Source organism: Papaver somniferum, chromosome 1 (genome assembly GCF_003573695.1).
Source record: "Papaver somniferum cultivar HN1 chromosome 1, ASM357369v1, whole genome shotgun sequence".
NCBI classification, from domain to species: Eukaryota; Viridiplantae; Streptophyta; class Magnoliopsida; order Ranunculales; family Papaveraceae; genus Papaver; species Papaver somniferum.
This window is the reverse complement of record NC_039358.1, coordinates 14,827,197-14,838,209: the sequence shown is the minus strand read 5'-3', so window position 1 is coordinate 14,838,209 and position 11,013 is coordinate 14,827,197. Positions and strand designations below refer to the sequence as shown.

The following is an 11,013-nucleotide window of genomic DNA, read 5'->3' as shown; positions in this document are numbered from 1 at the left end:
ATCTCTAGATTTTCAGAGAATCTATGGGAGTCATTTAAATCACAAATGTACGAAAGTCCATATAAATCTTGTTTGACTACCCCTGTTAGGTTGCCATTTTGTTTTTTTAATGATAGTCCGACGTCTACTAGATGATCACCTTTTACGAGGAATGGACTTTTTCCACGTGTTTTGACCGACAATGAAGGTCTCGCGTTCCGGGACCGGAGATACAGTCAGAAAATGGCAAAAGCAAGGGAGAGGGGACACATCAGTAAATCAGCGTTTAAATCGAGGACATTTTAGACTATTTGCTCAAAGAATTCTTTCTGAACTATAGATAGATCTATTGAGGTATTTTCGCTGTGTTTTAGGCATATTTTTCTCTTCAAAATCTGGATACCTAAGCTAAGGTAAAAATATCTAATCCTGGTTTCAGTTTTAGAAAGCTTGAATATTTTCTTTCCTGTGAATACTGATCATTGTGAATAAACTAGTAAAGTGATCCTTTCTCATGATCATACTTATTTCTTCTTATGGTGATATTTCCAGTTGACCAAATCCCTCTGTAGAGGATTCTTAGGAAAAATAAACATGATGATCTTCTTCAGGCTCTTCTTAGTCTGCAACTGTAATTTCTTTTATCATTTAGTTCAGAAAGTTTAGTTTTTTGAGTTCTGGGTTTATCTTTACCCAAGAATCCTAAGATCTATCATTTCCTTTTCTACTATTTCATTTCTTTTATTTCTATGTTTTAAATTAGATTCATTTGTTTTCTTGATGTCTAAAACAGTGATTACTTGATAGATAACTGTTTCTAAAATTAGGTCATTATTATTCCTAATTTGGCTAAAATGTCCTGTAATTTTCTTTAGGTCATTCAGTGGTGGTTGAATACTTGTTGACTAAAGATATCACTTCCTTACTTGTTTTTTCTTTTTTGTGTTGTACAGAGATCCTTCTGCTTTTACACTACAATACACCTATTTGTTTGATCATCTTTTTATTTATTCAATCTGTAAAACACTACAGTTAATTTTAGAAATTGGATTATTTTTGCTTTTTAGGCTTCTTTCCAGTTTTCTAAAGTGTATGTATGTTTCCCCTTCTTCATTCTAGTAATACCAATGTTCTGTCTTTTGGTTTTTCATATTTATCTGAAGCATGTGTCTCATTTCTGATTATTATTCTGTATATGAACATAGATGTGGTTGTTTCTATGATTTTGATTGTGTTCTCATATGATTGTCATTTCTTATCAGGTAAAGTCCATTCATTCAAAGAATGTGTGTTGGTCCAGAACCAACACAATCTAATTCATCATCTTCTTCATCAGCTACTGCTTCGGAAGAAACAAAATCACCCACCAGAAGTATGAACCAGTTGATGACTGAAACTGAAGACTCTAGTTTACTCGAGCTTGCGGCTAATAATGACCTTGATGAATTTAAACAATTGGTTGAACGTGATGCTTCTGCTGTTAATCAAATTGGTCTCTGGTATGGACGTAAAAAAGGTTCGAAGCAGATGGTTCTTGAGCATAGAACACCGTTAATGGTTGCAGCAACTTATGGTAGTGTCGATGTTCTTAAGTTCATCCTCTCTTTTACTGAGGCTGATGTAAATCGTTCTTGCGGCCCGGATAGGAGCACTGCCCTTCACTGTGCTGCATCAGGTGGATCTGTTAATGCTGATGAAGTCGTGAATTTACTTTTACTTTCTGGTGCCGATGCAAGTTTAGTTGATGCTAATGGTTGTCGCGCTGCTGATGTTATTGTTGTTTCTTCAAAACTACCCAACTTAAAAGCTTCTTTAGAGACCCTTCTCGCTGACGTTGGTTCAGATGTTCCCGCTACTGGACGCAATCTTCGAATCTCTACGACCTGCATCCGTTCCAACCCGTCCTCCCCTGAGAATGGCTCCCCATCTTCTGTTTCAGATTTACTTGGCTCTCTAACTATGAATGTTGATGATCTTCATATGTCAGCAAATTCAGAGAAGAAAGAATACCCAGTTGACCCATCTCTTCCTGATATCAGAAACAGCATTTATTCAAGTGATGAGTTTCGAATGTTTTCCTTCAAGATTCGGCCATGTTCCAGAGCGTATTCACATGACTGGACTGAATGCCCGTTTGTTCATCCCGGTGAAAATGCCAGGCGAAGAGACCCGAGAAAGTTTCATTACAGCTGTGTGCCATGTCCAGATTTTCGAAAGGGTGCATGCAGGAGAGGAGATCTGTGTGAATACGCCCATGGAGTTTTTGAGTGCTGGCTTCACCCTGCACAGTACAGGACACGCCTTTGCAAAGATGGAACAAGTTGTGCTCGTCGAGTTTGCTTTTTTGCCCATATATCTGAGGAGCTTCGACCACTATACATGTCTAGTGGCTCTGTTGTCCCTTCTCCAAGGTCCAGTGCTGTAGCCATGGACATGGCCGCTGCCATGAATCTCTATCCTGCATCTCCATCTTCAGCCTCAGTAATGTCGCCTTCACCATTTGCTTCCCCTATGTCTCCATCAGGGAACAGCATTTCTCACTCATCCTTGGCGTGGCCACAGCCGAATGTCCCAGCTCTGCATCTCCCTGGAAGCAACCTTCAATCTAGTCGTTTGAGATCATCTCTCAATGCCAGAGATATTCCCTCTGAGGAGTATAGCATGTTACAGGAGCAGCATCAGCTTTTGAGTGAACTTTCCTGTTTTTCACAGCAACAACGCCTAAGCTCCTCTTCGTTAAACATCCCCATCAGGACGAAAACTCTTACACCGTCCAACCTAGAAGAGCTCTTCTCGGCAGAAATTACTAGATCTCCAAGGTATGCTGACCAGGCTGCATCATCAAGTGTGTTCTCCCCTTCTCACAAATCTGCCGTCCTTAGTCAATTCCAGCAACAGCAGAGCATGTTATCACCAATCAATACAAATGCATTCTCTCCTAAGAATGTTGATTACTCCATGCTACAAGCATCCTATGGTTCTCCAGGTAGGATGTCTCCTCATAACATGGAACCAATCTCACCAGGTAGTGCTCGATTATCTGTGTTTTCTCAGCGCGAGAAACTTCAGCAGCAGCAGCAGCAGCAATTTCGTAGTTTAAGCGCTCGGGATCTTGGATCAAATTCATCTGCAGTTGTTGGATCTCCTGTAAAATCTTGGACAAAATGGGGATCCCCCAATGGGAAACTAGATTGGGGAGTTCAAGGAGACGAATTGGGTCATTTACGAAGATCAAATTCACTTGAGCCTGGGCACAATGGTGTGGAGGAGCGTGATCTATCATGGGTTCACTCACTTGTCAAAGAATCTCCACCAGAAATCAAAGGTAAAGTGATACCCTCTTCTCCCCCTGCACCATCTGGTGAGGGTTCAAATTCTAACTTGCAAAATGAGTCCGTCGACAACACAGTTTTAGGAGCTTGGCTTGAGCAGATGCAGCTGGATCAGCTCGTCGCTTAGTGTCAAATTTCTCAGTTTTTTACTGAGATGATATTAGGATACTACTAAATGGAGAGGAATCAAAAAAGTAGATATAATTACTATATTTGTTTGGATTGCTGGTAAGAAAGAAGGGAATGTTGGAAGGATCAAAGAAGGGAATGTTGGATAGGAAATTCATTTTGATAAAATTTATTGCTCGTCAACTGAGAAGTCGGAAATAGAAACCTATCTAGGGGTGAACTTAAATGTTAATCCTGGTTAGGTACTTCTCTGATATCTCCTAATCTTTTAATTATTGGTCCTTTTTAACTCATTTGTCTATTTTGTTTTATAGTAAGGATAAGGGAAAGTAATTGAAGAGCTTCGAAACAAAAGCCATTGTTTGTAACAAATTCTTTCCTTGTCTCTTTTGGCTTTAAATAGTTTTAAGTATTGGACCTTGTCTCTGGGGTGCACATTCCTCCTTTTCTTTATTGTTTAAAACATATGAAGTCTAGGGAGAAAGCAGAAGAAGAGTGCAAGTGTATTTTCATCAGGGCCTTAATTTTAATGTGCTCTGACTTGATCAGTTGAATGGTCTTCTGTGTTATACTGTAATCTTTTCTTTCCAGAATGATTGTAATTGGGGAAACAACGAGGTTTACATGTATATCTGGCTGGTTGCATATTCCTTTGATGATGGTGTGGAATGGAATTTTACAAATTCATCCAATTATTATTATTTTTATTATATTACTTTATTATTTTTGGCGTGACTAAGTTAAAAGCCTGTTAATTTCTTGATTAGCATTGTCTTTACACCCACTTTCTGTTTCGCTTTTGATCTGCTTTTGCTTTTCTCTGTTTCTGGTTATTTAATTTGTGGATGCGTTGGTGGATACTTAAACAACAGTGGAAGATAATGCGAGCTTGCTTAGAAAGATAAGATAATGCGAGCTTGCTTAGATAGATAACATAGTGTGGAGTGGTCGATCGAATGCTGTTGAGTTGGATTTGGCATCACTATCACTACGGGTGTTATGTGGAAATCCACTTCAGCCCAAGGGTTGGTTTAGTTATTACACTCAGTCGAATCTTCATGTGTTATTATTATATATAAGCAGGAGGTTGGTCCTGGCCCACTACTGAGAGCAGAAAGAACTAAGATGAGATTCACAATTTTGAGTATACAGGCAGGGGAAGCTAACATAGGACAAGATCAATATAGATAGCTAAAGAAATGCTTAAGAAATTCTCTTAAATGAGAAGTCAGCAAACTAAAGGTCAAGTTGGTCAGGCGGCTTCACATCATTGGTGAGTAAAAAGTCAGAAAATGAAACTGACAGGGGAGTTTGTTATCTGATTAGGGGACCAGTTCTATGTTCTTGTTAGCGCAGTTGAACCAAAGCATGGACCTTGACTTGTCATCTGACCAATATTGTCGCTGCTGATGCTGCATGTACAGTTTTTTCTGCTACACCCGCTTCATTAAGCAATCCAAATAAAAATACCTGCAGACGTCCAGTAACAGATACTAACGAACTAGAGTAAAAAAGAGAGAAGTTCGGAGGTGATGCGATTTGTTGGCGATTTTTAGGTTTGGGTTTTTTGTTGTTGTTTTCTCCTCTCTCCGTCTCTGACGGCGATTACGGTGTTGGGCGGCTTTCTACCTCTGCTGAACGGCTCCGGTGATGCAGAAGGAGATCCCCATTATTTGTTTCGTTCTGGTGCTGAAAGTAGTGTCTTTGGTTCGAAGGTTTTTCCTAATCCGTCTTTTTCTGAAGATTCACCAAAGTTTGGATCAATCACCTGGTCGGATTTTTTCTCTGAGAAGAATGCTCAACCCAAAGAGGCTGAGTTGAGAAGAAAGCTCAACCTAAAGAGGCTGAGTTGAGATTTAGGAACCCTGCTATTGTGAATGATAAGAAATTTGTCTCTCATTCCTTAGAAGATTTCTCCAATGACATTAAGAAATGTCGGGATCTAGTGGTGGGTGCTTTTGTGGGTAAGAGATCATCGTTATTGGCGATGAAATATGTTGTGACGAGGGAATGGAAGCCTAAAGGTGAATTTAACATGACTGTTCATGGTGATTCCATTTTTGTCTTTGATTTTGCTTCTGAAGAAGATCGAATCGATGTCTTAGAGAGGGGTTCCTTTTATATCTCAAGTAAATTATTTGTTATCAGACCTTGGAGTCGAAACCTTGAGAAAGACTTAGAGGAACTACGTACAATTCCTATCGGGATGAACATTAGAAAGGTCCCTCTATATATGTGGAATGCAAAGGGATTGAGTAGTATCGCTAGTTGTGTGGGTGTTCCTAGTATGCTTGATAAGCAGATATTTTATAGAATTAGAATGAGCTATTCTCGTGTATGTCTTGAGATTGATACTTCCTAGTTCTATTTTTATGTATTTGGAAGAAACTCTTGCTTTTGAAATGATTGTTGAGTATCCATGAAAGCCACCTATGTGTACTCATTGTAAGACTTTTAATCATTCTTGTATTGCTTGTAAGAAAGTGGTTACCCAAGTTCAACAGGTACAATTACCTCAGAAGAAGAATGTTCCTGATAAGGAAGGTTGGGTTGTTAAAGGATCTAAAAGACAAAGAGACAATATAGAAGATGAGGGTACCAGTTCTGGTCCTAAAATTATTACTTCTTCTTCTGGTTTGGACTGTCAAATGGATGATATTGAACATCCTGCTACTGTGATAGAGAAGAGTAGAGATGCTCCTGATTTATCGAAAGCCGTGAGTAATGGAATTACTGAGACTTTTGATAGATTTGAGGGCTTAAGTGAACAAGACCTTAATATTGTACCTACCCAGCCTAAGAAAACTTCTGGTGGTGAAGATAAGGGTGTTGATAATTCTTCCTCCCTATATGTAAATGATGGTGATGGAGTCAGAGCTTATTTTATTAATAAACTGACTGATGTTGGTTCTTCAAAGAAGGCTTTGGCTTCAAAGAGCTCATATCTTAAGAGATCTACTAGAGGTAAGAAACCAAATCTTACCTAAATCCATAATGTTTATAATTGCAGCTTGGAACATTAGAGGGCTTAATGACCCTCTAAAACAAGTAGAAGTAGCGTCTTTTATTAGATTGAATAACTTTTCAATAATTGGTGTTGTTGAAACCCATGTGCAAGAGATACGTGACAGTAGAATTAGACAAAAAATAATGCCTTCATGGAAATTTTTAGATAATATGATAAAGATGATTCTGGTAGGATTTGGATTGGGTGGGATTCTAGTATTGTTAAGCATACTGTTCTTCATTCTGCTGCTCAGTGCATTTTTGTTTTAGTTGATACTGTTAAGGGGTTTTCTTTTGTGGCAACTAATGTTTATGGTGACAATAATATTATTAATAGAATATCTTTGTGGGAGTATATTTTTAATTTTAGTCAATGTAATTCTAGGCCTTGGATTGTTTTAGGGGATTTTAATTCCATTATGTCTCACACTGAAAAAACTGGTGGCGCTGAGATTATGCCTTTTCATTACCAGGATCTCAATAATTGTGTTCAGGATGCTCATCTTATGGACTTATCTTATTCTGGTTGCTTCTATACTGGGTTTAATAAACAAGATGTGACTAGAAGTGGTTCTAAGATTGATAGAATTATGGTCAATATGGAATGGATTGATCAATCTGTGGGTTCTAAGGTTGATTTTCTTTCTTCTGGTATTTATGATCACTCCACTGGAGTTGCTTCTATATTTAAGATTAGGAAAAATGGTCCTCCTCCTTTTAGATTATTTAATTTTATGACTGAAGAGCATGATTTCGTTGATTTGGTTAGAAAAGAGTGTAGTAGCAAGGTTAGGGTAATCCAATGTTTGTATTTATGACTAAACTCAAGAAGGTTAAAGATGCTATCATTGAATGAAAGAGGTTGAGATTCAAGAATCTTTCTGAGCATGTTATGGAGGCCAAGAATGAGATGATTTTTTTTCAGCAGCAAGTGCAAGCTTCTCCCCTTTGTCCTATTTTAGCCAGGAAGGAGAAAGAAGTAGTGCAGCATTATGCCAAGGTAGCAAGGTATGAGGAATCTATGAAGAAACAAAGATCAAGAGGTCAGTAACTTTATTTGGGTGATTCTAAAACACATTTCTTTCATAATTCTTGTAAAGAAAGGAAATCCAGGAATAATATTCTTTATCTCACTTCAAGAGATGGTAATAATTTGGTGGATGATAAGGAGATAGCTCTGGAATGTATTTATTTCTTTTCTGATCTTTATGATGAGAAAGGGGTTGTGGATACTAATTTTGAGTTAATTGAAGAGCTTTATTTTGATAAAGTGATTAATGAAGAATCTAGAAATGATCTTATCAAACCTGTTTCAAGATATGAAGTTGTTGCTGCTCTTTCTTCTATAGGTTATGGTAAAGCTCCTGGCCCAGATGGATTCTCAATTCAATTTTTTTAAAGTCTGTTGGAATATCATTGGGGATAACTTTGTTGCTGCAATCCAGAATGTCTTTAAAAGTTCCAGTCTCCTTAAGGAAGTTAATAGTACCCTTTTAACCTTAGTTGCTCAAATAGAAAACCCTTCTGGGCTTGTGGATTATAGACACATAGATTGTTGTGGGGTGGTTTATAAATGCATAACAAAGATTTTATCTCTTAGAAGTAAGATGTTATTGAAGCATTTGATCCATCCTTGACAATATGCATTCATTGCAGGGAGATCAGTTCAAGACAATATAATGGTGGCACATGAGATTGTCAGGAATTATCATAGATCTTCTGGAAGTCCAACATGCACTATGAAAATTTACTTAAGGAAATCTTATGATACTGTAATTTGGAAGTCTGTTAGTACCATCATGAGGAAAATGAGATTCCATGAACTTTTCATTGGCTGGGTTGATCTATGTATTACTTCTCCAAAATTTATATTCTTATAAATGGTTCACCCTATGGTTATTTTGGAGCTTCTAGGGGCCTGAGACAAGGTTTTCCCTTTGTTTCCATACTTGTTTGTTATGGTGACGGAGCTTCTTAGTCTCATTCTTCAAAAACAGATTGATGATGGTGTCTATGGTCTACACCCTAGGTGCAAATTAACTAGACTAAATCATTTTGCTTTGCAGATGATTTTGTAGTTTTCTTCAAAGGTACTAGTCAAGCAGCTGCTAGTCTTAAGAGAGATATTGTGGATTTTGGTGACTGCTCTGGACTTCAGATGAATCAACAAAAGACCTCCTTATTTGCTTACGTTGTAGGATATGGGATATTGCAAGATATTCTCTCTATCATGGAATGCCAAGAAAAAAAACTCCCAATGAGGTACTTGGGCCTTCCCTTGCTTTCTACTATACTTTATTATTATGAATGTCAGGTTTTAATTGCTCATATTAAAGCTAGAGTTCAATCTTGGAAGTCTAAATATTTAGCTTTTGCTAGTAAATTGATTTTGATAAAACATGTTCTTTCTGGCATGGTGTTTTATTGGCTTTCTTGCTTTATCCTTCCCTAAAAGAGTGATAAAAGGAATTACTAGAGATTTCTTTAAGGATGGTTGTGAACTTGGGAGAAAGCACAGTCTTATCAGTTAGTTCACTATATGTCTGCCTTATATTGAGGGAGGATTGAGGGTTAGAGATGTTGAGATTAACAATGTTTCTGCTAACTTTAGACATTTGTGGGACTGCTATCTGATAAAGAATCTATCTGGACTGACTGGGTCAAGAAGAACCTCATTAAAGGTAAAAATATGTGGTCTTTGGTTGTTCCCCAAGATGCTTCCTAGTGTTGGAGGAGAGTTCTGGATCAGAGACAGTTAGCAAAAGATATAATTTTTGTCATTCTAGAAGATGGAGTTGCTATTAGATTTGTCCATGATAAGTGTCATCCTCAAGGTAGACTATCTGATTGGATTGATTCATCTATTATTCGGGAATTCTTTCCTAATTCTGACTGTAGAGTTACATAATTCATTAATAGGGATGAGTGGAGTCTCCTTTCTTCACCTGTTTCTACCATAAATGAATTTTTTGATCAGGTTGCTTCAGCTGAATTCTGAATTGTGGAGAAGGACATGGTGATATGGAATGTTAGCAAGAGTGCTGAATTTTCAGTGAAAGAGACTTATAAATCCTTGCTTCCTCATAAGGAGTATATTACTTGGAATTCTCTTGTTTGGTTTAGATTTCGTATCCCCAGGCCCTCCTTTATTGCTTGGGTTACTCTCCATGGTAAGTTGATGATTAGGGATAAGTTAGTTCAATGGAAGGTCATAACTATTTCTTCTTGCTTGTTATGTGATGCGGCAGAAGAAAATGAAAATCACTTATTTCATGGGTCTGAATTTGCTGGCCAGGTATGGAGTGGACTAATTCTTAAAATGGGATATCTAAGAGAGATCTGCAGCACTTGGCAGGAGGAAATTCAATGGTATGTTTCTCACTTTTGGGGAAAATCTTGTGTTGCTTTGATCAAGTTGTTGATTTTTAACAGCTTCATTTATAACATTTGGAGGGAAAGGAATTCTAGGATTTTTGAAGTTAAATACAATTCCATTGAGTCTATGAGCTTTCTTATTGTGCAAGAAGTGCGGCTTAAACTGAGTGCCCATAAGTTGAAAGATGAAGAATCCGATGCTATAGGAAGTTCATGGATAGATGGAGAGTTAGCTGTGATTTCATGCTTAAACAACCAATTTTATGTGCCTGGTGTTTGAGGGTGAAAATAGTTTCTGTTGATTTTGGTAATTTTGGGTGTGTGGGTGAGAAACGAGTCTAAACCCTAAACAATGTACTGCAAGGGAGTACTTTGATTCGAGAGATCAATCTGTACAAATCCGGCCTAAACCAATAAATGGTCGTTCCAGACTTGCTTCGGTCACAAAGTGAAGGAGAAGGGTTTGGTCTTATGGAGGGAAGCGAAGAGAGTGTTGAGACCAGAATAGTTGATTATGGAAGAGTAGTTGTTTGACGACTTGTATCAGAAAATGGAACGCTAGCAGATTGGAAAGCTAACAAGTGATTTCTGAGTGTTGTATGCTCCTGACCCAAAACTTGTATTTTGGTGGAAATAGGTGAGACCTATTTATACAAGTCGCAACGAAACGTACCCTGGTCTCGTAAGAAGTGGAAACGGTTGAGTAAATGGAAGAAAGCGGTAACGGGTAACGCCTGGAATTGATGTTTCCATAATGAAGGAAACGTTTCACCATTACTTATTGTATTTACTAACCGCCTCACTCTTATGACACTTTCTTGTAACGGGCGTAGTGTACGCCGCACGCTGTAAACCGCCAGACCAATACCCTGATGAGCATCCTCCAGTTTGTGACATGTTTTGATGTCTCGAGTGTCTTGTGTAGCATGTTGCTATTGTTTTTCAAGTTTAGCTTGGGAGGCTTTCCGGCTCGTTGGTCACCTTCGACGGTCGAGATTTTGCATCTTGAGAGGAAGGTTAACAGTTGATTATGGTTACCTTCCGTTGGTAGCCAGTGGCGTGGACACGGTGCTGGCATGGCTTGCGCATGCTCTTGGCGCGACTAATTAGGGTTTGGTGTCGTGACCATATAATTGGCATAGCTAAGTGTGCGCCGTGGCCAAAGAGTTGGCAGCGTAGCCAAAGGTTGCCA

At 38.3% G+C, this 11,013-nt stretch overlaps 2 protein-coding genes across 2 annotated transcripts; both read left to right on the top strand.

The window, feature by feature from the left end:
• The first annotated feature begins 327 nt into the window (after positions 1–327).
• LOC113279695 (zinc finger CCCH domain-containing protein 30-like) lies at positions 328–4,155 on the top strand. The gene is made up of 2 exons (XM_026528367.1): positions 328–392; positions 1,242–4,155. Exon 2 carries the CDS (start codon positions 1,264–1,266, stop codon positions 3,436–3,438), a length of 2,175 nt encoding a protein of 724 aa, XP_026384152.1. The 5' UTR covers positions 328–392; positions 1,242–1,263; the 3' UTR covers positions 3,439–4,155.
• A 5,304-nt stretch (positions 4,156–9,459) lies between these two features.
• On the top strand, positions 9,460–10,101 carry LOC113352278. The gene has a single exon (XM_026596136.1). It carries the CDS (start codon positions 9,460–9,462, stop codon positions 10,099–10,101), a length of 642 nt encoding a protein of 213 aa, XP_026451921.1.
• Positions 10,102–11,013: the final 912 nt, after the last annotated feature.